The sequence below is a fragment of the Rhinolophus sinicus genome, linkage group LG03, assembly GCF_036562045.2.
Source record: "Rhinolophus sinicus isolate RSC01 linkage group LG03, ASM3656204v1, whole genome shotgun sequence".
Lineage (NCBI taxonomy): Eukaryota > Metazoa > Chordata > Mammalia > Chiroptera > Rhinolophidae > Rhinolophus > Rhinolophus sinicus.
The window spans coordinates 183,544,328-183,571,452 of NC_133753.1; the positions used below are offsets into that span (position 1 = coordinate 183,544,328).

General features: G+C 34.0%; 1 protein-coding gene across 4 annotated transcripts in view; it reads left to right on the plus strand.

The window, feature by feature from the left end:
- CDH10 (cadherin 10) overlaps window positions 1-26,829 on the plus strand; it is a 145,870-nt gene extending 119,041 nt beyond the window's left edge. The window contains exons 8-13 of one of the 4 annotated variants that reach the window (XM_074329047.1): window positions 9,335-9,471; window positions 9,959-9,991; window positions 14,375-14,496; window positions 19,870-19,978; window positions 22,997-23,248; window positions 25,767-26,402. In XM_074329047.1, the coding sequence (XP_074185148.1) occupies window positions 9,335-9,471; window positions 9,959-9,991; window positions 14,375-14,496; window positions 19,870-19,978; window positions 22,997-23,248; window positions 25,767-26,257 (1,144 nt within the window). In that variant the 3' untranslated portion in view covers window positions 26,258-26,402. Of the gene's footprint in view, window positions 1-9,334; window positions 9,472-9,958; window positions 9,992-14,374; window positions 14,497-19,869; window positions 19,979-22,996; window positions 23,249-25,766 lie in introns of all 4 variants that reach the window. The other 3 variants (XM_074329048.1, XM_074329049.1, XM_074329050.1) reach the window with 3 other exon arrangements.
- The last annotated feature ends 296 nt before the right edge of the window (window positions 26,830-27,125 follow it).

A 27,125-nucleotide genomic window follows, 5' to 3' on the forward strand; every position in this document is an offset into this window, starting at 1 on the left:
CTCTTTGTTTCTTTCTTTCTTTCTTTCCTTCTTTCTTCCTTTCGTTTTTTTTTTTTTTTTTTTTTTTTTTTTTTGCATATATCTATCCAGTTTTCCCAGCACCATTTATTAAATAGACTATCTTTACCCTAGTGTAAATTCTTGCTTTCACTGTCATAGATTAAATGACCACATAGGCATGGATTTATTTCTGGGCTCTCTATTCTGTTCCATTGATCTACATGTCTGTTTTTATGTCAATACCAGTCTGTTTTGATTACTATAGCCTTGTAGTATGATTTGATGTCTGATATCATGATGCCTCCCACTTTGCTCTTATTTCTCAAGATTGCTGTGGCTATTTGGAGTCATTTATGGTTCCATATACATTATAGGATTATTTCTTATAGCTCTTTGAAAAATGGCATTGGTAATTTGGTATGGATCGCATCGAATATATATATATATATATATATATATATATATATATATATATATATATATATATCTTTAGGTAGTATGGACATTTTACTGTATTAATTCATCCTATCCATGAGCATGGTATGTGTTTCCATTTATTTGTATGTTCTTTAATTTCTCCCTTCAATGTCTTATAATTTCCTGAGTACAGGTATTTCCTTCCTTGTTTTAATTTATTCCTAAGTATTTTATTGTTTTTGAAGCAATTGTAAAAGGGACTGTTTTCTTAATTTCTCCTTCTGGTAGTTTGTTATTGGTGTATATAAATGTACCTGATTTCTGAATATTAATTTTGTATCCAGCTTCTTTACTAAATTCATTTACCAATTCTAATAGTTTTTTGGTGGAGTCTTTGGGGTTCACTATATATAATATGTCTGCATATAATGAAAATTTTACTTCCTCCTTTCCAATCTGGATGCCTTTTATTTCTTTTTCTTTTCTGATTGTTGTGTCTAGAACTTCCAGTACTATGTTGAATAAAAGTGGTGAAAGTTGGCAACCTTGTCTTCTTCCTGATCTTAGGAGAATTCTTTTAGATTTTCCTCATTGTGTATGATGTTATCATAGATGGCCTTTATTATGTTGAGATATAATCCTTTTATTCCCACTTTGCTAAGAGTTTTTATCATAAATGGATGTTGGATTTTGTCAAATGCTTTTTCTGCATCTATTAATATGACCATATGATTCTTATTTTTCATTTTCTTAAAGTGCTATATCACATTAATTATTTTATGGATATTAGACCAACCTTGCTTACCAGGAATGAATCCCACTTGATCGTGGTGTATGATCTTTTTAATGTATTGCTGAATTCGGTTTGCTAATATTTTGTCGAGGATTTTTGCATCTGTGTTCATTAGGGATATCAGCTTAGAGTTTTCTTTTGTAATGTCTGTCTGGTTTTGGGATCAGGGTAATAGTGGCCTCATAAAATGAGCTTGGGAGCCTTCCCTCCTATTTCTTATAATAATTTGAGGAGAATAGGTGATAATTCATTTTTGAATGTTTGATAAAATTCACCTGTGAGGCCATCTGGTCCAGGGCTATTGTTTGTTGGGAGCTTGTTGATTACTGATTCAATTTTGTTGATAGTAATCTGTATGTTCAAATTTTCTGTTTCTTCTTAATTCAGCCTTGGGCGATTGTATGCTTCTAGAAATTTATCAATTTCTTCCAGATTGTCTAATTTGTTGGTGTATATTGCTTGTAGTATTTTCTTAATTTTTTGTGTTTCTGTGATGTGTGTTGTCACTTCTCTTTCATTTCTAATTTTATTTATTTTAAATTAGAAAGTCCTCTAATTTAAAAGTCCTCTCTCTCTTTTTCTTGATGAGTCTGGCTGAAGATTTGTCAATTTTGTATAGCCTTTCAAAAACCGGCTCTTGGTGCCATTGATCTTTTGTATTTTTTTTTTTTTTTTTTGTCTCTATTTTGTTTTTTTCTGCTCTGATCTTTATGATTTTCTTCCTTGTACTCCCTTTGGGCTCATTCTGCTGTTCTTTTTCCAGTTCCCTTATGTGTAAAGATAAACTGTTGATTTGAGATATTCGTTGTTTCTTTAGGTAGGCCTGCATTGCTATGAATTTCCCTCTTATGAATGCTTTTGCTGCATCCCATAGTTTTGGGGTCATTGTGTTTCATTTTTGGTTGTCTCAAGGCATCTTTTTTTTGCTGCCATGATTTCATTGTCGACCCATTCATTATATAGTAACATGTTATTCAGCCTCCATGTGTTTGTGTATTTTCTGGTTGTCTTCTTGTAATTAATTTCTAGTTTTATAACACTGTGGTCAGAGAAGATGCTTGCTATGATTTCAGTCTTCTTAAATTCATTGAGACTTGTTTTTTGGCCTAGCATGTTGTCTGTCTTGGGAAGCCTTCCATATGCACTTGAGAAGAATGTGTATTCTTGTATTTTGGGGTGAAATGCTTTAAAAATGTCAATTAAATCCAACTAGTCTAATGTATCATTTAAGGCCACTGTTTTGGTATTGATTTTCTATCTGGAGGATCTGTCCATTGGTGTCAGTAGGGTGTTGAAGACCCCTACTATGATAGTACTACTGTTGATTTCTGTCTTTATGTCAGTCAATATCTGTTTTATACATTTAGGAGCTCCTATGTTGGGTGCATAGATGTTTACTAGGGTTATGTTTTCTTGTTGGATTAATCCTTTTATTATTATCTACTGCCCTTTTTATTATAGTTTTTATTTTAAAGTCTATTTTGTCTGATACAACTTTTGCTTTGTCTTGTTTCCATTTGCATGAAATATCTTATTCCATCCCTTTACTTTCAGGCTATGCATCTTTTGACTTGAGGTGGGTCTCTTGTAAACAGCATATGCTTGGGTCTTGTTTTCTTATCCACTCAGCTATGCTTATGTCTTTTCAATGGAGTATTTAATCCATTTATATTTAAAGTGATTATTGATAGGTACATAGTTATGCCATTTTGATATTCATATTTCTGATATTTGTTACTTTGTTTTCACCATTCTTCTGCTTAAAGAATCCCTTTTAACATTTACTGCACTATTGACTTGGTGGTAATGAATTCCTTCAGCTTATTCTTTTCTGGAAAGCTCTTTATCTCTCCTTCAATTTTAAATGATAGCCTTGCTGGGTAGAACAATCTTTGCTTTTCATCACTTTGAATATTTCTTGCCACTCCTGTCTTGTCTGCAAAGTTTCTGTAGTAAAGTCAGCTGATAGTCATATTTGAGCACCCTTGTAAGTAACTAGCTTTCTTTCTCTTGCTGCTTTTAGGATTCTCTCTTTGTCTTTAACTGTTGCCATTTTAACTATGATGTGTCTTGGTATGGGCCTGTTTGGGTTCATCTTGTTTGGAACTCTCTGTGCTTCCTGGGCCTGTATGTCGATTTCCTTCACCAGGTTAAGGAAGTTTTCAGTCATTATTTCTACAAGTATGTTCTTGACCCCTTGCTCCCTCTCTTTGCCTTCTTGTATTCCTATCATGCAAGTGTTGCACTTGATGTTGTCCCACAGATCTCTTAAACTATTTTCATTACTTTTTTATTCTTTTTTCTTTTGTTGTTCCAATTGGGTGAATTCTACTACCTTGTCTTTTAAGTCGCTAATGCAATCCTCTGCGTCATCTAATCTGCTGGTGATTCCTTCTAGTGTATTCTTCACTTCAGTTATTGTGATCTGTATTTCTGACTGGTTATTCATCATGATTTCTATATCCTTCTTTATGCTTGTTTTCTCTTTGTTAAAATTCTCACTAGTTCCTTCCTCATTCTTATCATCAATATTTTATACTCTGTACCTGCCTTCATTTCACTTAGTTCCATTTCTGGAAGTTTATTCTGTCATTCTGTGTTTGCTTCTGTATATTAGGTAGATCACCTGTGTCTCTCAGTCTTTGCTGGGTGACCTTATGTAGTATGTGTCCTTTGTAGTCGAATTGCTCAGTCTCCCTAATCTCCTGTGCATGTATTCCAGAGGTGTCCCTCGTGTTGTGAGTGCTGTAGTTGATTTTTCATTGCTTTTGGCGTGTCAATGGGTGGGATTGACTCCCAGTCTGACTAGCTATGAGGGTTGGTAGTGCCCACACTGTATGAGCTTCTGTGTGAGGACTGACTTCTCAGCAGAGGCTTTGCCCCTGCGTGCTCTTGTGCCTGCTGAGCACTCCTGTTTGGTGTGCTGCTTGTAAATCAAACCATGTAGTGCTCTTGTGTGGTCTGAAGCTGGCCTCTGAGTATGTTGTTTCTGGTGTCTCTTGGGTTGGCTCCCATGCAGGGCAATTTTAGCCCTGCCTGTTACTGGCCCGTGGCTACCTCATAGGAGCCTCAAAGCTGTATGTGGTTGGCCACTGCCTGGCTGGACCTGTAGGCATGTGGGGTGGCCTCACTGTGAACTGAGGCTCACTGCCACCAATGTTGGGCCTGAGGCAGATATGCAAAGGCCCAGGGCCCCCTAGGCCTGTTGCTACCTCTCAGCTGCCCAGAAGACCCAGCTGTTGAAAGAACCTTCTTATGCGTGTGTATCTAGCTGGTTAACCTGCTGTTGAGAGTGTCCTCAGCAGCAGCACTAACTGGGTGGGGTGGAGTTCAAGTGAATCAGGAGATGTGACTGGTGGTTTTTACAACGTTAATGCAGATTCCGATCATATACCTGTACCTGGCCTGTGACCACCTTGTATTATACCCCAAGGACACTGCAGCCAGCCTCCCAAATTGGGGTTTGTGATTTCCCAAGAGCTGCTCCCGAGTGTTTCCAGTGCAGTTTTTCGGTCACTATTCACCACCAAAATCTCCCCAGGCCATTGCAGATTTGTCTGCTACTGTAACAAACCCCCTCTGCAGTTTGTGGAGGTGGGACCTATTACCCAGGCTCCCAGAGTCCCCCTGGCAATGCAGCTGTAGGTGGGCAGGGTGGAATTATAGGGGGCTGAAGGGTGTGGTCAGTGGATTTACAAATTCAGTGTAGTCTCATCTTCTGGACGTATGCTGGGCCCATGGCCACCCCACAAAACAAAACAAAGCAAAACAAACTAGCAACACCAACAAAGAAAACAAATATACACACATAAAAACAAGAAACACTCAAAACAAACAAAAATAAAAAGAAAATAAAACAAAATAGAAAAAAGTAGAAAAAGAAAAGTGGAGAAAGAGAAAGAAAAATAAAAGAAAAAGCAAAAAAAAGAAGGAAAAAAAACAAAAAATGCTAAGTCCAGCCATGTAATTCAGTGCAGGGCTTGGCTTAACACCCTCTAGCTATATCCTCAGGGCATTGTGGGTTGTCCACTGCTGTAAAATATCTCCTCTGCGCCTTGTGGAGGTGGGGCTGGCCATCATGCTCCCAGAGTGGCCCTGGCAATGCATCTCTAGGTGGGCTGGGCTATAGGGTGTGGTTGGTGGTTTCTACAAAGTCAGTGCAGTTTCTGCTCTGGCCGGCGCAAACATGCTGAGAACACCAGGCTAGGCCCCCGGAAGGTGGGCTTCTCTGTGAGTAGGTCACCTGTGTCTTAGAGCATTTCTTCTGTAGGGGGATGTGAAGGTGATAGAGTTCTGAGGTTCGAAAATCCAATGCTGCCCCTGCAACCTGATGCTTGAACCTGTGTGTGTCTCAGTGGCTCTAGTTGCCCTGTCAGGATCTGCCCAGAAAGGTGGGGGCTGGGTGGGCTGTGAGAGGCAGGCTGGTGCATTTGTGGCTCTGGCCAGCCCAGCATTGTCATATACCCACTGCTCTTTCCCTGTTGTTGGAGTGTGGATCAGTTCTCAAGGGCAATAGTTACTCTGTTCTTTAATCTGACACTGCTGCTGCTGCTTCTGGAGGCTGCTTCTAAGTCGGAGTGCAAGGGTGGGTGAACTCTGGAAGGGTCCGGGGAAGCATCCAGGCTCCGTGTCTTTGTTTTCTGAGTTTTGCCTAGGTGTAAGGGCTTAAACCCCAGTCCTCACCTGAGGTCTCTGTCCTGAATTCTCACAGCCATCTTCTATGCTAATCCCTCAGGCAGGACTGTAGGCCACAGGGAGAGAGCCCACAGCCTGGCTTTTTCCTTTTCCTAGGGCTGCTGTGATCTCTTGGGCCCATGGGCCACATTTCCACACTTCACCCTTCCCTCCTCTCTTGCTCAACCAATTTGCCCACCTTCAGGTAATTCGATGTGTGGGTCTCTTAGCTGTTCCTGCATGATGAGCAGTGAATCCTTTGTTGAATTACAGCTGTTCAAGGGAGATTTCAAGAAGCGCACCTCCATTTCTGTGATGTCACTCATGACTGCTCATTTTAAACTGTTAGTCATGCATGTATTTTGGATTTCACTTTTTTCCCTAATTCTTAGCAGACTGATTTTGCTTGCCCCTTGTTCCATGTGGACCAGTCTAGTAAGAGTTAAAATAGCTGTGCAGTTTTCACATGCCTGGTTCTCTAACATCTAAGTATGCAGAGGTAGCATCTAGGGAACGTCTAATTGTATGTGCCATGTGTCTCTAGTTAAACATTCTGTAGGTTCTGCCGTATCTTCAGTGAAGTCATATTTTATATCTACTAAATTTACTATTTGGTTTGTATAATTTTACCAAAATATTTTCTTGTGTTCACACACAGTATCACAGGTTACATACTGGCAGCCAAGACCTGTGTCATGGTAATCACACACAGCATCCATCTGCCAGCATCACTTCCCCATAAATGCCTCTTCTCCAATCCATTTACTTTATTGGAATTACTACGTTCTTTGAATCTCTTTTTCCTTTTGAAGCTTTTAAATAACCAAGATGCATATTTTATTTTCCTCATTAAATACCCAACATTTACTGGCCTTGCTCATACTGACTGTAACAGGCTCTGCTCTGTGTCCCTAATTTTAAAATACCCCCTTTTTAAATGAAATATAATATTTTTAAACAGTTCAATTTAAATCTTGTGGCATTGTTATGTGGCAACATAATGATATTTCTCCACACAGTGACTTTTGCATCTTCTTATAGACTGATAGTTATTTTGTCTCAAAATGTGGCTGTGGATTTTTGAAACGAAAATACAAAGTATTTAATCAGGATGCAAGTCTATGGACCAGAAGGAAATAATCCATTTATGTATAATGTATGCAATAGAATTAATAATCTCATTGATCACTAATGACAGAGTATATGCTATGAAAGTTGTATACTTAAATTTATGCTGCCCTGTAGAAAATGCAAATGAATATTCTTGGCTATTGATAGACTATGGAGGTTAAAAAATATTTTTTTTTTCCAAAGAAAGTAGCTTTATTAGTACAATGTATTAATGACATGGATAATACTGGGCATATAATAAATTCTTTATGTTATTTTGTGGGTCTTGATGCAATAATCAAAGGGACTTACTTAAAATATGTATTCCAGAAATGATTTTAAAAAGAAAAAGTAAAGTATACATGGATAATTTGCCAATAGATAATTGAAAAATATAATTATATCAAGTTGGGCAAGAACCAGGGTCTCTGTATATTCAAGATAATTTCACAAAATCTTCTAAATTTTGTCATTATTTCTTCAAACTAAACTGCAAAAAAACAATGCAAATAAAACACAAAATGAATTTAGCAAAGAGAGTGATACTTTATATTGATTTACATATTGCAACTTCATGTCGGTTTCTATAGAATAAGAAAACATATCATTTGCTAAAATGCCAGATAATTCAATCATTCTCTCTTTTATTTAACAAGTGTTTGTGGATCACCATATCAGATATTAACATGTTTCTCAAGGAGTTCTCAGTCTGTTAGAGAAGAAGATTCAATATGAGAAATAATATTTATTCACTGTGTGCCTACTAGACTCTAAGTAAGAGGCTTGGTGTTTTCGTGTTTGATTTCCTGTTTGAGATGTGAGATAAAATGAATTCCTAATGCAACGTGGTAAATGGCAGAGAGGAGATACAATGTTTTGCTTTATTTGTGAATAGTAAGATGTGTAGACGTGTGGTTTGAATACAAAAATGAATTCATATTGTGTTACTAGAAAGAGCTAGAGTTTGTTAAGGAGATTTATAAATTACTAGTATGTTCTTTTTAGAACTGATTTAAAATAAAAATCTAAAATGGGCAGGCCTCCAAAGTAAAACCATATTAGCTGCATTAACATGTTAAATGGTTCTTCTAATGAAATTTATTCAAAAGCAGGCACAAGGATTATAAATTTCAATTGATTCTTGTAAATATTACACCAGTTTGGAACACTAGAAGAGAAGAGAGTTTTATAGTATCTTTTAAAAAATATTTTGTATTACTTACAAAACACAATTTAAAAATAATATTTCATATACTTTTTCCTTTAAAATAAATGACAGTCACTTAAGGAAAGATATACCATACTGAATATTACTCCTAGGCTTGTAATTTTTGTTTTGTTTTGTTTTCTGTTTTTTTTTTGGTGTTTTTTTGGTTTGTTTGTTTGTTTTTGTTTTTTAATATAGAACATTAAATATAACTTGGGATTATGCTTGCTAACTCAAGAACTATGAAACATTTTAAGCCACTACTTTTATGAAGTGGCAGGAACCCATGAGGGGAATAGCTATTTTAAACCTTAGCTGAGAAACCTCAAAATAATGGGATTTATTCCAAATACATCAACCTGCTTGACAAACCAGGTGGTAGGCTCTAAAATGACATCCAGCACAATACCTTTAATCAATTTACATCTTAGTTGTTTGTGTTTGTTCTTTTTATATATATAATAAGACTTTATTTGATACAAATGTATAAAAACTCTTATCCCAAACGTTTCTATTTTCAAAACATCTCTGATTAAAATGTGTATATTTTATAATGATAAACTTGGTTAATAAAATGAATCTATTAATACATAGGTATCATGCCATGAAGCTAGTACATGCCGTCATAAATTGATTACCTACTACTCAGAGGAAACTAATGTTGTCTCCAATTTTCTCACTAAGAAAAAGACTTCATCTGGGAATTATCTGTTGCATTAGATCCTAGCAGTAATTCCTCAACAGAATTCTCAATTACTAGGTAAAGTCAGTTCATAATGTAAACAGATGTAATGCCAACTATTTTGTGGAAAAAAAATACATCAAGGTCAGTTGAATATGAAAATAGATAATGATTTTATAACACACATTCAAAAAACTAGAATTTGAATGCAGAACAAATTGCAACTCATGCCTTGGTAAGAGGTGTGTGTGTGTGGAGGGAGGAGGGTGTGTATGTGTGTATGTGTGTGTGTGTGAGATAAGTTGATAAAATAGTTTGCATTGTAGATCAATACTACGTACACTCTTGAAATTATTATGTATCCTTACATGTTTGTCTTTGCACTTTATCGTTTTATCCTACAATCCATCAATGACACGGCCATGTATTTTTCTTTGCCCTCTATGTGCAGATTTTCCTTGGATCGCCATACTGACCTCGACAGGATCTTTAACATACATTCTGGAAATGGATCCCTTTATACATCGAAGCCCCTTGACCGGGAACTGTCTCAATGGCACAATCTTACCGTTATAGCTGCTGAAATCAGTAAGATGAATTTTATGTGTATAATCATTAACATATATTTTTAGGTTTAATCTTATATTAAAAGTAATTCCTCCTCATTGCACACCTGATTTATAATTTTAATCTAAGTTTTTAAAAAACCTCTCAACACCTATAATTATTTTCAATCATTTTTCTATATACTGAGTGATAGCTATAGGTCTAGATAAATCTACATTTTATATTAACTAATAAAAAATCTAGAATTGGGTACTAAAGTTATTCTCATTTGGATAAAAATAGATGTATTAAATTTCTTTCATGTGTGCTTTGAATTAGAATCTGTGCTAAATACTTGGCGTATATCATTTAATTTTGAAAATAAATATGCATGTACATACTATTGCTTTTTACAAATAAGGAAACCAAAATAATTGTAATAATAGCTAATATTAAACACTGTGCCAGTTAGTTGTCTAAAATTTTAAATTAATTTTTTCCTACTAATATTTTTTACTTTATTTGACAGAGAAGGAAACAAAACAAGGTTCCAAGGATTTTAGTAAGTTGTCCAAAATTACAATGCCACAAGTAGTAAAACTAGAATTTGGAACCAGTTATTCTGTTTCTAGAAAGAATACTTAATTGTTTACCTAATTTCGAAAATTTTATCCAACTATTAGTGGGCAGAGCCAGGATTCAAAAACATATTGTTTTTAACAGTACAAGTTCTTGCCTGTACATAGGATTGGCTACATACTTTGTGGAGCTCATTTTAAATGGAAAATGTCAGGCCTTTTGTTAAAAATTATTAAGAAATATAACAGGGCAACAGCAAAGCATGAAAACTAGTTTGTGGCCCTTTTAAGCATGTGGTCCTGTACCACTGTGCATGTTCATGAAGCCACCCCTATCCAAACATGCAAACTTGTTTGTGGTATCTGCTTTCTGTACTACTGGAGTAGAACAACTCTTTAACCGTTTTCAAAAGAAGCATTAGTTAGGGACTGAATCATTGGGGAAAACTAAGCCTAAAAATTCCAGCTCTCAAATGCTAAGCTGTATCCACAAACACATAGCAAGGTCAAGTTCCTGGAAGTATCTATTCCAAGATTTGTAAGGCAGAACTTTGGGGCTGAATACCAAGGGTCTCAGAAGGATGGAACTAGGCTAGACAGATCATCAGCAATGAATTCAAAGCTTCAAGATAATAGATTCAGCTTTCTTCTTTAAATCTGGCTCTGAAATACAAATTACGTGATAATTCAAATGATCCAATGTTTCCATAGTGAGATATAAATGGCTGTGCCTTTTAAGGCTCACAGAGACCTTTTGAGTTTTTTTTGGGTTTTTTTTTTAAAGAAAGCTTGTATTTCTTTATCTGTTGCCATACCACTGTGGTTAGAAGTGCCCAACAGGATCCAGTCTGGTCATTCCAGAATCATGAGTGTTTGTGCTCTTTGTTGATTCGAGTCCAGTGAGCTAGTAATTGCATTTTCCATTTCAGATACTTTGAGAAATTTAACTTCTAAGCTAGTTGAAGTAATTACTATTCTGTAAAAAGCTAAGCCAATTATGTTCTTCTTTTAAAAAACTAAACCTATTTTCTTACCCTTAAATGAATCAATCTATGGAATAACTGCTGTGGATGTCTAGCTGCCAAACCACAAGCAGTCAGGGGCCCATTATGCTGTTCCAGGTATTACATGCAATGAGGGTAAAAGGTAAATAGCATACAGGAAATTGTTTTTACTAGATTTTTTTAAACACTGGGTTTATGAAAAGTGTGTCACACACCAAGCCCTATGGCAGGGCACAGTGACATATGTGTACTTCTTACCCAATGTGTTTCCAGGCCCTGCCTCTAACCATTTAATTTTACATTCCACAGCAGTATATCACATCATATGGCAAGTACTGCTTCAGGTAATTATTTAGTGCATCCTACCATGAACAACTTCTCTTGTTCTTATTTGAAAATATTTTTAAATGCCTTGAGAAGAATAAAAATTCTAAAATTAAGGTCACAGTTAGGGATTGTAGGATGCACCACTGGAGAAACCAATAAGTTCCTCTAAGCACCTCTGAAAATTTACCTGTAATCATTGCAATACATACTGAGGACACTCAAGCAAAGTTTATGACTGAAGGACTCCATTATCTATACCTAGTTCCTTATTAGTGGAAATTCTTGCCCTAAGATAGAAAATATGCATCTTTCTAAAGCCTGAAATTTCTAGATAACAATTTCATTTCCTCTTCTGGGAGGTATGGAAAAGCCTGTGGATACAAAGGCACGGAATCATCTTCCCACATACATTTTAAGACTCTTTATTGGCGATACATTCTTGCTACAGCAGAGATTGCCTTGATGCCTCTGAGAGAGCTGGCATGATAAATACATGCCAGCTACTATTCAGTATGATGCTTTCTTGGAATGCTTTATATTTTTTATTTACACATAAGCTGCAGCAGCTGCCAGTAAAAAAGATCAGTGCAAGCACTGTTTTTTGAATAGGTGACTCCAGGCCTCTGCTTTACAAAGCACATTTATCCCTGTGGATTTAGCTTTTGATTTGAACAGCCTTGAGTTATTTGTAAAGAGGCTGGGGCATCTCTGTGTATTGTTAGGGAAGGAACCGACAGTGCAGTTTTTGAAATGTAACATTTTTCTGTCTCTCTTGACTTTGTGGCATAGTTAGAGAGTGAATTGCTACCCACAAAAGAGTTATTTTTTATGTCAAGACTTTATATTGAAAGAAAATATGTTGCTTATGTCCACTAACTGTATAAGTAGGTTAAAGAGCACGCTCGACAAAATGTGGAGGAATCATACCTTCCCACTCTTCTCCATAGTAACAAGTTAACAAGTAACTTTAGACAGTTGAGGGTTCATCTGTAGGTGAACCGTGTGTCTGCGTATTAGCAAAGGGTCTACAAGTAGGAGAGGTAGGAAGATAGTGGAATAGTGTTTTTCTCCTCTATTCAGTTTTCCCCAAATGTACGCCTCTTCAGACCCACATGAATTGTAGGATAGCTAGCTTTTATTGTGTGACTGCTTTGTGTGGACAAAGAGCATAAGCTCTTCAGTAATGTAAGGAAAAGAAGAAGACATGGCAGTGATAACAAAGATGATCTTAACAATAATAGTCAACACACATTGGCTACTTACCAACAAACTGATACTTTGATAAGTTTTCATGCATTAACTCATTGAATTCTTCAAATAACGCTATAAGATTAGAAGTTCTAATTTGATTCACGTTGAGCAAACTGAGGCATTAGAGAGATGGAGTAAATTGAGCAAAGTAAGTGGTGGATCTGGACACCAAAGAAGCCCTGTTTGACTCCAGTATCTGAACTCTAATCACCTGACACACTTACGAAGAAACAATATCCACTAATACGTACATTAGCAACCATGAAACCAGAACCCGAGAACTGAATTCATGTGGGTTAGAAAGACTGATGTAAGATGGAAATGATAAAATGGGGAGGCATTTGAAAGTTTCTCTTGAAAAGAGGAAGGAAAGGTAAATACACTTCAAAATGAATTTAGAATTCTGTCGTCCTGCCTTCACACTGCTTCCGCCTTCTAAATTTCCCTGCTGAGTAATCACTTCTCACACATTATTTATAAAAAGTGCTGATCTCATTATTTCAGTAACATTGTAATTACATGGAGAGAAAAGAGAAGAAATAAATTCTCCAGAGTTGTGGCATACTCCTTATTTACACATGACAATATTTTTTACCCCTGTATTGAAACATTATTTAGCTAAAATTGAGTCACATAGGTTTCTCAAGAATAAATGGTATTACTCATCGCCATGTTGGTAGAGCCCATTCAATAATATTGCTGCTGTCCCTCAGCTCATCTGCTCTTTGTTTCTTTTGCTTTGTTTCTTGCTAATTATCTCCTTTCTCCTTTTATATGGATCTTCAGCTTGACTTTGCCAAAGTTCATACACAATTTGAACTATGTCCAAAGACTGAGATTTTGATATCACGAAGGCTGATGAATAAAACCTGAATTTAAGATGTAAAAACACTCTCAGATATCAGTACACGTACCTAGAAAAACCCATAGTGCAGATAATGAAATTATGATTAATATAATAGTATGCTGTTACCTGAGGCAAAGCTGAATAGATTTTGGTAAATTCAATTTACCAATCAAAACAATTTTTAAATCATGTTTTTTTTTTTTTGGAAAACTTTGATGCTCTTGACTTTAACATTTGTAGCAAAAACAAAAAAAAACAACAAAAAAAAGAATCATAATTATTACACTATATGTTAACTATTGAGCTAATTTTGTTATACAAAATTGAGTCTGGATTGTTGAAATGGTGCCAGTAACAGTTGTATTAATAAAATATATTTCATTGTAAATTTCTATCCAATTTGTAAAATTAATAGCTATATATTAAAATTTCCAGAAGGAAAGTTGAGAGTAGCTTTTGGAATATATTTTAGTGATAAAAGCAGTCAGAAGGGTAGGTTGTAATATAACAACCATCACTTAGGAGCTAATGACCTTGGGCAAGTTACTCATTTATTTAAAACTACTTCATCAAAAAAAAAAAAAATCAGTACACATTTAATAATATAATTATGTATTACAAAGGTTTAATAACTAGTTGTTCTTATTTTATATATTTGGACAGTAAGGACACAAATATAATATGAACTCAATTACACTGGATAGTGCTTTCAAAAAGATTTTCCAAAATAATAATAGTACTCTTGAGCCCAATATTAACTGAATTCATGATTACTTAATTAGGCTTTTAGTAATTTTCTTTATTGCGTTTGCTCATTATGTTAGTAGGGTAAATGTGATGCTTATTTGTCTGTGAGCACTTAATATCCACAAGATGCTTATATAAAGTAAATCTCATGGAAACTATCTTCCTAAACAATTTTTTTCCCCCTTTTCTAGATAATCCCAAACAGATGACTCGTGTGGCTGTTTTTGTGAGAATTTTGGATGTTAATGACAATGCCCCACAATTTGCTGTGTTCTATGACACCTTTGTTTGTGAAAATGCCAGGCCAGGACAGGTGAGCACTCTTAGCTTTTAAAAGCATAATAAGATTGAAATGGCATGGTTAAATATTTTCTTTTCCGAATCTTGAGAGGAATGAGCAAATAGAGATAAAAATACTCATAAAGTCCCAGTAATAACAAAGCCAAACAGACGCTGATGTTTTTAACTTTAACAATGTTTTAAATAACAGTATAAGTTTCTTATTTCTTTTGTAAAATTCAAATGTAAATATAAGATTTTATTGTTGCCACAAAAGTTAAGAATAAATAACATTACACTTTTAAACTTTCCAAAACAAAAAAAAAAGGAAAAACCCCTGCTGTGCCATTAGATAAATATTGATAACTGCTAGAGAGATGAGAAATAAAAGTTGGGTAAAACAGACAAATACATGGGATCAGCAAACATTCCATCAATATTGCAAATGTATGCAAACATGATTTTGAAGCGGGGCTGCAGAATCCGCTCCTTACATTTATACGTGCATTTCATCATTACAGCAACACATAAAACGCTTAATGATTTAGTTTTCATCCTTTAAAATATTATTCCTACATCAGCTTTATTTATAACTCTCTAAGTCTTTCCCTCAGTGGACTCATTTTGTTGTTTGAAAAGCTCCAGCGTATATAGCTGAAAGAAATGTTCTTAATTGGTTTGAGTGCTATCTTCACAGAAGGAAGCTGCATGTTATAAATAATAATTGGGAATCAAATTTGTTTTATTAAAGAAAGAGGAGCCACCATATAACTGTATGGTGTTTTGACATAATTTGATGCTCTTTATAAACATCAATGTCATTGTTACATTTTTATGCAAATTACATTGTGGAATAACTTAGACTCTTCCTTCTGAAGATTGTAACAGGAATTCAATAGCCTGTCTGTTTGAAATGGTAAAATTGTTGCAATTGGATTCTTTTTTTTTTTTTTTTCATTTGAAAATATTATGGAAATGTTTAATTTGGAATATTTAAGTGACTTAGCTACTTCCAACCTACTTCTTAATGAAACAGTGTCTGCCCTAAAAATACCATTCTGAATAGTCCTCTGCTTGCCAGGCTCAGCATGATATAAGTTGAAGCTTTTTCTCTAAAAGATAAATTACCCACTTTGCAACTGCTGCATACATTGCTCCCTTAATAGTTATTCTATTTGATTTTCAAGAGATATCCTTACAGAGCATTTGAAACATTATAAATACTGATTTCTAAATGTATTCCAAATATACAAAGTAAGGGATTGTGTTTGTTTTCCTTACGCTTTTTTTCTTCTTTTTTTAAAAACTTTATCTGGCTCAGAAACTTCATATATTTTTGACTTTTAAAACTCAGTTGACTTAGTGAAGGAAAATATAATCAAATCAAAGATGATTTTAATGAAAAGGTAGTTAGCCTATTTTGACAAACTCGATGGGAAACACATGATTAATAAATTTTGTCTGATTGGTTGCATAAGTCTCTCATAGCACTTATTTTTAATAAGGCCAGTTTGTTAGGTGTCATTTTGGGCTCACAGGCTGAAACCTGGTTGCTTAAACTAAAGAGTTATATACTCAGTGATGGACTTCTAGGTTATGACATTTTAGCAGGAAAAATCAGAGTGGTGATTTGGTAAAGCCCTTCTTCACTGAGCCCTTCCTGAAATTCATTTGTTAACTCTGTCTTTCCTCCACCTAACGAAGCCAGAGCTTTGTTAGGACTTCTGGGTGTGCTTTAGCTATTTACAGACTATTTCAGCCCATCCAATACTCCTCTGAATTCAGTGTTCTTGAAGAGTAGCATTTAGAACAACAATGTGAGGAACAATTCCATTCATTGGGTGTGTGGACAAAAGGAGAAGACAGAAACAAAGCTCATTGCCACCCCAAACTCCTTTCTTGCCTATTTCCAGCTGTAAGGGTAGAAGACTTTCCACCTTGCAAAAGATGCAAATTACAACTGATGTAGTATTAATAGTCTCCTCTGGCTCCGGAACTAGGCCACTTGCTCTCCATTGTTCTAGATCTCAAAGAGCGTCAGAGGACCTTGGGGAAGGGGAAAAGAGAGGGCTAGCTGTTTTTCTTTTCTTCCATTTTCCCTCACACATGCTCCACTCCTTCAGTCAATAAGACATAGTTTAATACTTTTCAATCTCTATGAGGAGATAGCATTTCAGTCTCACAGGACATGTCTCAGGGACTCTCCCCAGGGAGAAGTGCTGCTTACATTCACCCACCCATTGTTATCTAAACTCCAGGCCCTTTAACCCAGAATATCCCATTACATATTTTCCTTAGAACGATGTTTATTTAAGTCCCTAACAACTGAAAAAGGATACTTTTTTACCCGAACAAAGGGGATTTTTTTCATCAAAAAAACCGTTCTTCCCATTACAAAAGCTAAAACATTAAAACTTTGTGACTAGTTTTCTAACTTTAAACATCTTAAAATTCATTAATCATCCCACACTCCATTATAAATAATATGATTTAAGATTGTTCTAGAATAGCTCAGTGAAAATATCAATAAATTATATAGACCCCCTAAGATAAAACATAAGTAACTTTATCTGTGTCTAGTTTCCATGAGCTCAGAATAAATACGGGACATTATTTTTTTTTCCCTAATTATGGCAATCGCTTTTCTTTTTGGAAATGGGTCAAAATGAATTTGTTTCCAGTAGAAATAAAATAGTGAGTGCTTATATAGAGAGACAGAGGAAGTGAATGGTTTTATCTCCTTCTTATTGCCAACTACTGATTTCTAGTGCAACTTCTTATGGTAGTATACCAAAACAAAATTCTGTGATTTTAAAAAAATGTATGATGAGAAAAGGAAAGAAAGACTACATTGAAAAGTAAATGCTAGATATGAAGAAGTGAACTTAATTTATGTCTCAAAGAAAAAAAAATATTTTGAAAAGGAAGTAAGTGCCTCCATCCACAATAGAGAAGTCTTGGGATTATAAAAATACAGTGTAATATGATACAGATTTCTGACATGTGATTCTGTTTTGTTTGTATTGTTAGTATGAGCTTGGCTTATTTGTTTTATAAAATTTAATGAAAACATCTCTATGAACCACTCATTTTGAAAGCTATTATGCTATCATTTTTAATTAAAATAATACATTTGGAAAATTTTATATTAACCTTTATACTTTTTATAGACACATATAAAGATGTGGCTATTTTTTCTCTGAAATGTATTATTTTGGTCCATAAAAATGAACTGGAATTATAATTTGTAATCACAGTTGCCAAATGTATATTTATTATGAGACATTGTAATTTTTATTTTAAAAGATCATTAGCTCTCCTTTCACATTTCTATCATGAATGTGTCTATAGATGTTAACATTTTAATCTTATGATGCATATGTAAACATAAGAATTTCCATCAGTCTTACTATCTTTCTTGATAAGTTATTTCATTGATGCAGTTTTTTCCTATTCAATTTATTCTTGTAACTCACTATTTAAGAATAAAATCCTTTAGATTACTAAGTCAGTCAAGAAATGTTTTTGTAATTGAATTGATACCACTTAAAGAGTATTAGTTAACATTATTTTAACATTTTTGTCTTTAATTCCTTCATATACAGGTAACCCCCATATAACACGGTTGTTAGGCTCCTAAAAAAATACCGTGTTATGAGAATCCGTATTATATGAAAGAAAGAACTAGTACTAAAAAGGGGGTTAGGTTTCAAAAATTAAAAAAAATAAATACTATTATATTTTTTATAATTAAGATAAATATCTTTATTAAATCAATTTTACCAAAAGTATAACATATTAATATGTATTAAATAATGTTTTCTTCGTCATCACTACTAAGCTTTTATTACATTCTGTGTTGTTCGGGGATTTCTCTAATTCTCAAACCATGTCAGAGTGAAACCATGTTCTAGCATGCTGTGTTGTACGAGGGTTTCCCCCAATTCTCGAACCATGTTAGAGTGAAACCGTGTTATAGAAGTGCCATGCTATAGGTAGGGTACCTGTATATACTTTCTTTTGTTTTTTTACTGAAAGAATAAGCCATTAGCCATAAATTCTTGCTTGTACTTAATCTTGAACTATCAATAACATTTCACAAAGTAGTTCTGTTACATTTTAAAATATTTTTTAAATTATTCAAAATTTAAAAATATTTAGCTGCTTATTTCTAGACTATACATTTATCTTTATTTGGTCCAATTATATTTCTTGTATCTTTATGAAATAAATAGTTAGAGCTGTAATTAAATAGGGAGTTTGTCATATTTACCACATTGTTATTTTTATAAGATACTTTAAAGGAAAAATAATTTAATACAGAATAGTTAAAATAATTTCTTAATGTTTCTACTTATTTTACGTTGTTTTAAACTTGAAATTCCCTTTTTGAATCAACAACATCAGTTATAAATATTTCCATTAAAGAGCCATACAATGTTAAATTTAATGAATGTGGTAAAAAGTATATTTTTTAGTTAAGCATAAATTTGACCATTTTTAATAGGTATCAGCACACATATTTAACCATTTCAGAAGCTTCTTGCAAAATTAAAATGTATAAAAAATATATAAAATGTTATACATGAAAGTTAAAACAAATTGGATATGTATGCAAATAAGTACATAGCTACATTACATATATGTTTGTATAATATTAATCATATAACATTTTCAAAGTAATGATCTGATTATACTATAAGGTGTTAAATTTTCTACTTTGTTACCAGATAGCTTCTTATATTGTCTCTTACCTGAAAATAAATAAAAAAGTTGAGCCTTCTAAATAACTGTTTCCCATAATCTTCAGATGTTGAATTTAAAAATATGTAATTTTATTGACAGTGGAAATCAAGTGAACTGTTAGTGTTAAAGTAGATAATAATGTCTGTCTTTCCTTTAAAAAGTCATGTATAATATTGTCTATAAAATCTCTACATTTTTTGAATAATTTTCACTTTACTTTTGATGAGGAAAGCCATAATCAAAACAATTTTCTAAAGTTTTCTTACATTAGAGAAACTCTTCCATATTAATATTTAAATATGTATGAAATAAGCTGCTAACTCCAAATGCTATATCTAATAAAATTGCAAAGAATATAATATTATCATTTATTATTTTGAAGCAATGGATACTATTTAAGAGAAATTGAAAGAGAGAGGGAACGAGAGGAACGGACATAGTAACAGAGAAGGGGAGAAAGAGAAAACAGAGAGATAAGGACTTGGTTAAAATCAAAGTAATAATAAAAAGGATGGAATGACTGACTCAAAGATAAATGCACAAGAAAGAAAATCACTTATCTTTAGAAATTTTTAGACAAAATTGGATGTCAAAAATTACATATTGTAAAGCAGATTATACCCATGAAAGTTTGATATATTTTTTTTTTTCTTTTCTGCAGCTAATACAGACTATAAGTGCAGTAGACAAAGATGACCCTTTAGGTGGACAGAAATTTTTCTTCAGTTTAGCTGCTGTCAATCCAAACTTCACAGTACAGGATAATGAAGGTAAATTTTAGAATGTGTTCACTATGATTTAAGGTGACATTAATAAGACATTTCCCCCAACGTAACAATTACCACATACTTGATGTATTAATTTATTGGTCTGTGTTAAAATATTTGTTTTCATCAGATATTTAGTGAGACGTTGTGGTAATTTTGCTTAATTGTATTTACTCTCTTGAATTTTAAAATATGTGAAAGAAGTCTCTATATGGGTCCTAATTAAAAGATTGAATCTTGTAAATATTAGAAAGTCTGGAAATAGTTCAGCTCTGGACAAAAAGGGTAGGATAGAAGATGAGGAGTGAGAAGAAAGAGAAGTAGCATATTAACCTGCGAAAGGATTGGGTGCAAAATTGTAGTTGCAAGGGCAAGACACACTATTCTCCTGTGTAATATATAAATTGCATGTCTCTGTGATCAAAAATACTGAAATTACATTTTTTGAGTTCTCAAAAAAAGTAGAAGCATATTTGAGAGGAAAAATATATGAAAATGGTTACTATTTTTAAAAAGTTGAACAGCTTTTTCTTTGGAAAATCAGTATGGTAATTATTCTAGTCTAAATACGAGTATGTAATTTCTCTCTTTCACAAATTTATGTTAAACAATTACATCAGGTACTTTTTGTTCAAAAAACATATTTATTTTAGAATAACTATAGATATAGCTATTCTTAAAATTAACCTAACTGCATAGGCATGTTTATAATACTTTCATAACTGTATGTATGCTGGCTGAGCCAAGTTGAGTGTCACCTTTGGGTGGCTTTCAGAATATCAGAAAGTAGTTTAAGATAATAGATAGTTTGACATTGAGCCAACTGTTACTTGAGATGTTTGATGTAGCAGAAATTTTGTACAAATGAGTTATAGAAATTTTGTACAAATAAGTGAAAGGGAGGACATCTGTTGGTAATACATGTTTCTTAAATCTGAGTTTCTGAAATGTCTATGTTTTCTATCCCTCTGGTCACCTAAAATAATTGTAATTGGAAAAACTAACATACAGTTGGTAGAGAAAACACAAAAAGCCCAGTTATATCTGAATATCAGAAAAACAACACTCATCATTTTAATTTGCTGAATCTGGCAACCTAAACACAGAACTTAGTCTGGACATACTTAGTACTAAATTGACAGTATCATACCTCTTTCTAAGTGTATTTTAATTTGTTTTATGTTTCTGTTAATCTGAGCCCTGGATTTCAACCAAGACACCTCTCAGTTTTAAAAAGCAATAGAGGCTGAAATAGTATGTCTTACACAGCATTGCACAGTTATTGGGAAAACAACTCAAGGCTAATCTTAATTAATTTTTGACAAATAGTACCATTTCCCTATATTAGGAAGAGTTCCTGATCCAAAATAGTTTACTCAAAACAGGGGTTGAAACCATATGAATATAAACCTGAACATTTCATTACATAGAATACCACTCAAGTCTGATGAAATATTTGATCTAATCCTGCATAAATTCACTATTTTCTGTTATTGGGTGGATTTTGAAAGGAATTCGAGTGATATAGACATTTACATCATTCTTCTTGAGAAAAAACCCGTGTGTTGATATGTTCAAGTTAAAAGTCTTTCTTTGATGTCATTCTTTTATAAAAAAATTAATTTCCGGCTTCTGTGATACCTCACTTGGCCTTTCCACTAACTATAGGTCAAAAACATTATGTGATGATTTTTTTTTTTCTGAATATTTAACAAAACTATTTGAATAGAATGATTAGGAAAAATCTTCATTTGGTTCTTCAATATATCAAAGTTATTGTAGGCAAAATTAAGATTTACAAACTTTTCAAAAGTTAAAAGTATAAGACAAGAAGACTTTAAAACTACCCACATGCAAATAGTGTTTATTTTAGTGTAAGAATGGAATAATTGTATTATAATACTTCTTGGAAGATAAGTCAAAATGGTAAAATTATCAGGACTGCATTTTAAAAATCTGCTTATGTACACCTTCTGTTTTGCTAATCTGTCTTCATAGTTTATGTAGTTAATTGATGGTGTAGAATTTAACTTTTCACTAGTAATTTAGAAAATGATTATTTTATGTTCAGCCACTATACCTGCAAAAAATTGTCAGTATTTTTTTTTTTTTTCTGTCCTGTTTGTTTAATTTAGCAGTTGGCTAATTCACTTTCTTCCAGCCCTATGGGATTGGCTGAACTAGACTAAATGCATTAAACAAACATAGTAGGAAATTATCATCCAAGTATATATTGATTTTATTTTTTTAATATATTTGGTTATATAGGGCTAGAAGAAATCTTTTTTATTAACCCCACAACCCCCATTCATGGATACTGGGTGAGTTAGATAAAAGAAATCTCAGAAGCAATATAGTAGCTAGTAGGATGCTGCCTTTTATTAAATCCCTACTTCTCTCTGTGTGTCTGTTACACACTCTGTATCAGTTGTCTTCCACCAATACTTTGAGCTACAGTACATTGTATTCATGTTCATGGGTGAAAATCAAAGTTCAGAAATACTAAGTAACTTGCTCACTGTTGTTTGTATACTGGGATTCATGAAGTTTTTGACTGCATTGAACTTAAAAGTACCACTATAGTTAAAGTTCACCCAGTCATATTTTTCTTTATGAATATTGGATTAATATGTTACATGTATGTAAACACACATGCACATTAGTAAATTCAAAAAAAATCATTTGCTATGATTCTTTTTTCTTGGTATGCATATTTGTTTTCTGAAAATTCTGAAAAACAATATGCTATCATCTGTGTAGTATTTTTGAGTCTTGATTCATTTAACAAAAATTCACCGTTTTGAAAATCTCATCTATAAGCAATCACAGTATTAGATTCCTCAAACTATCTAATGGGTCTTATCTATATTGTAATTGCATTGTACACATTTGATACGAAAGTTGATATTCATTTCATATTTTGCAAAAACATCGTTGTATTTATATGTCAAAACCATGGTGTTCGGGATGAGACAAATGTACCGTTCCAAGCCCTTTGTAATATTTTAAAATTTATTTTAGATAATACTGCCAGAATTTTAACCAGAAAAAATGGATTCAGTAGACATGAAATAAGTACTTATCTCTTGCCTGTGGTGATATCAGACAATGATTACCCGATTCAGAGCAGCACGGGCACGCTGACCATCCGAGTGTGCGCTTGCGACAACCAAGGCAACATGCAGTCCTGCAGTGCCGAAGCCCTGCTGCTCCCCGCCGGCCTCAGCACCGGCGCCCTGGTCGCCATCCTCCTGTGCATCGTTATTCTGTTGGGTAAGAAACCTTAGAAGTGTGATCATTTCCCAAATTGGTTAGTGGAGTGCGTCTGTAAATAAGAAATGCTGCTCTTGAAATGCCTCCTCTCAAACGAATCCCAACCTATAAAATAGACATAAATCAACTATGGAATGCTGTTTATATGAAAGTATTTTATTGGATCAGATAATTATTCCCTTACTTTTGTAAATAATGAAGCTGAAAGGTAAAAATACTCAAAACAGTGTCCAAGGTTACACAATTTCTGGGTGGCTGAACCACCACAAGGCACCTTGCAGTTAGTCACTGTATATATAGTTTTTCAGTAAATCTGAAGTTTATTTCCACATTTTTTATGGCTGGATGGAGGCCTCACTATCTTATCTCTTCACTGAAATAATGTTAAAACAACTCTTTACCTGGTTCACTTATCCCTAAACCAATGGCACTTGATTTTATAGCCTAGAGTAAACAGCTCTTTAGCTGCTTTTGAATTAAGAATCAGGTTAAATTTACTCTCTAGTTTTTCTAAAACTATTGTGAGTATTCCTGTGACCCTAATCAAAAAACACATTATTTGACATTTTAAGAAGCTGTGAAATGAATTTGGATTTTGGAACCGACCTGAGTAAGTTTCATTATCTTCATTATTAGAACTTTTTTTTGCTGAGTAAGATCATTTGGTTGATAAACAATCTGAGGTCTAAAATCTTCACATCAAAAGTTTATGTGTGTGTGTGTGTGTGTGTGTGTGTGTGTGTGTGTGTGTGTGAATACATAAATTTAGGCAAAATAAAATGTCAAATTTTCTCCAAAATTTGAAGAATAAACATTTTTTTTCTCTCTAGGAAGTGTCCTATTTATTTTTTAATATCTTTGAAGGTCAAGAATACTTATCAGTGGATTAAAACATTTTTTGTTGCATTAAAAAAAAAGTCTGTTTTCCATCTTACATAAGCTTGAAGGCAAGTGGTTTGACTCTTCTGTTAATCAAAGAGAAAACATAACTTAAAACTACTTCACATAAAAATGTCATTGTCTTTGTCAGTTCAGGCTGCTATAACATACCACAGGCCAGTAGCTTATACCACAGAAAGATTTTTTCTCACAGTTCTGCAGGCTGGGAAGCCCAAGATCAAAGCCCTGGCAGATTTTGTGTTTGGTTGAGGACAAACTCCCTAGGTTGCAGTTGGCTATCTTCTGTTGTGTCCTCACTGGTGGAAAGCAGTCATCTCTGTTGTGTCTGTTTTGATAAGTGCATTCATCCCATTCATGAGGGCTCCACCCCCCACACTCCCAACACCCCTCTCCATGACCTAGTTACCTTCCAAAGACCCCACCTCCAAATACTGTCACATCAGGGATTTAGACTTTAACATGAATTTTGAGGGGACACATTCAATTCATAACAATAATAAGTCCCATATTATTTATATATTTCTTCTAAAGAGGATAAATAAATATAGGTATTTCATCATGCGTATACCTGATAAGATAGCTTACCTCCCTTTCCTCATCTAATCTGTTTCTCCAAATCATCATTTTAAAGGATTGTGACCAAAAAGTTTGAGGATAGTGAATGCAGATGGGAGACTAATGTAACCAGAGGGAATCTGATACTTTCTCCTCTCTTTATGCTATTACCATTATTTACAATTAAAATTAGTTATTATTGATACCTTGTCATGGAAGTAGGGAAATGTCTTTTCTGAGTGATATGCATTTCTATTTGTGGATCTACACTTATTTAAGATGTATCTAGTCAAGGTTCATACATGCTTTTTGTAGTTAATTAAATGGAGTAATTTGAATTCACCCTTTGTGATCATGTGATCCAACAGCTATTTTCGATTTCATACATGATACATATTTCCATAGAAAACTTCATAAATTTCTAAACCAATGATATATAAACAATGTGGTCTTATTTTTCCCAGGAATTAAGGCCTTTTCTGAACAATGTAAGGAAAAAAAGCAAGCAAACAAACAAACAAACAAAAAAAACTATGTAAATCCATCAGTAAAGCTATTTAACAAACTAATAATCAATTTTTATTAGTTTGTGCTGCCCTTTCAATATTGGATAAGGATGTGAAAAATATGGGCATATTTTTGCCATTCTTGATTGTTTTATTTGAAGACGAATTAAATTTGCATCTTTTTACCTACAGACACAATTTATGTCTGTAATGTTTGTATAGTCAGGAACTATCTTTAAACAGTTCTTAGAAAAATAGATAAAATAAGTCACTGGATTTGAGAAATATCCCGCATTACTTTAAAATAAAGTAACACCATGCTCTTAAACTCTAGCCATTCTAGCTAAATCTACCCATCCTGGCTGAATCCTTCAACACTCCCCACCCCCCCCCAACCCAAAAATGATGGAAGTGCAAAATTAATCTTTAATGCTAACCTGTCCTGAAATACCTATTGCTTAAACCCCTACTGTAGCATTTCCACTCGTCATATATGGTATTTTAGATGGGCCTTTAATGTATCTCTTTCTTTCTTTCTTTCTTTTTTTTTTTTTAAGTTATAGTAGTACTGTTTGCAGCTCTGAAAAGACAGCGAAAAAAAGAACCTCTGATCTTGTCGAAAGAAGACATCAGAGACAACATTGTGAGCTATAACGACGAAGGTGGTGGAGAGGAGGACACCCAGGCCTTTGACATCGGCACCTTGAGGAATCCTGCAGCTATTGAGGAAAAAAAGCTGCGGCGAGATATTATTCCGGAAACTCTCTTTATACCGCGGAGAACTCCTACAGCCCCAGATAACACGGATGTCCGGGATTTCATTAACGAGAGGCTAAAAGAGCACGATCTGGACCCCACCGCCCCGCCCTACGACTCACTGGCAACCTATGCCTACGAAGGAAACGATTCCGTTGCAGAGTCTCTGAGTTCACTAGACTCAGGTACTACTGATGGAGACCAAAACTATGATTACCTCCGGGAATGGGGCCCTCGGTTTAACAAGCTGGCGGAAATGTATGGTGGCGGGGAAAGTGACAAGGACTCTTAACCTAGGATACATATGCTGTTACAACAAGAGGAAGTAACTTGATCAACACCCTCTCCACTTCACAATATTTGACATTCAGGAGAATTTTCCTGCCACTCAGCACAATTATTTTTTTCCCCCATTTACTTTTAAATTTGCTCATTACTTACATTAATTCTTTCCTGTAGAATGTCTCATGGAATATATACAACGTTTTATTTAATCACTTCCAAGAGCCAAAGCTATGGAAATTCAGTGTTGTCCATTTTAGGAAATAAAAGATAATTTCAGAAACATGAACAGGATAGCTCTCCCTTAAGCAACCTCACAAACAAGCCACTTCTGTTAGATACATGACCTGCCCCTGCAAATAAAGCTTTTAAAAAAGATGAAGAAAAATTTTAAGGTATATCCTGTTCTGTACATTAAATAAAAAATTTTAAAAAATGTACACGTGGTGTTAGTAGGTGTGATATGCAACCTGGTATACAAAACATTTGTGCAATTTCATTTCATCAAATTCTATCTGCTAATGTTTTATATTTATATTTTTGTATTTATTTTTTAAAAAAATAAACCAGTTTTTACAACTACTTTGTCTCCAGCTTCTTTTTTCCTTAGGAAGGAAAGGTTTACCAGGGACCAAATAGCTTGGTACAAAATTACACTGAATTCAGGTAAGAACACAAAGTCATTATAATCACTGTTGACAGCTTTCACCAAATTAGTATGATTTAGGAAAAAATTATTTTTCCATTGAGCTCTGTTATGCTGTGATATGTAAACAACTTATCACATTAAAAGTAATAGTCATTTATAGACTACGTATAAATTTACCATTTAAGCAAATTTAAAACATGGCCATTCTTATGCTAAATATGCCAGAACA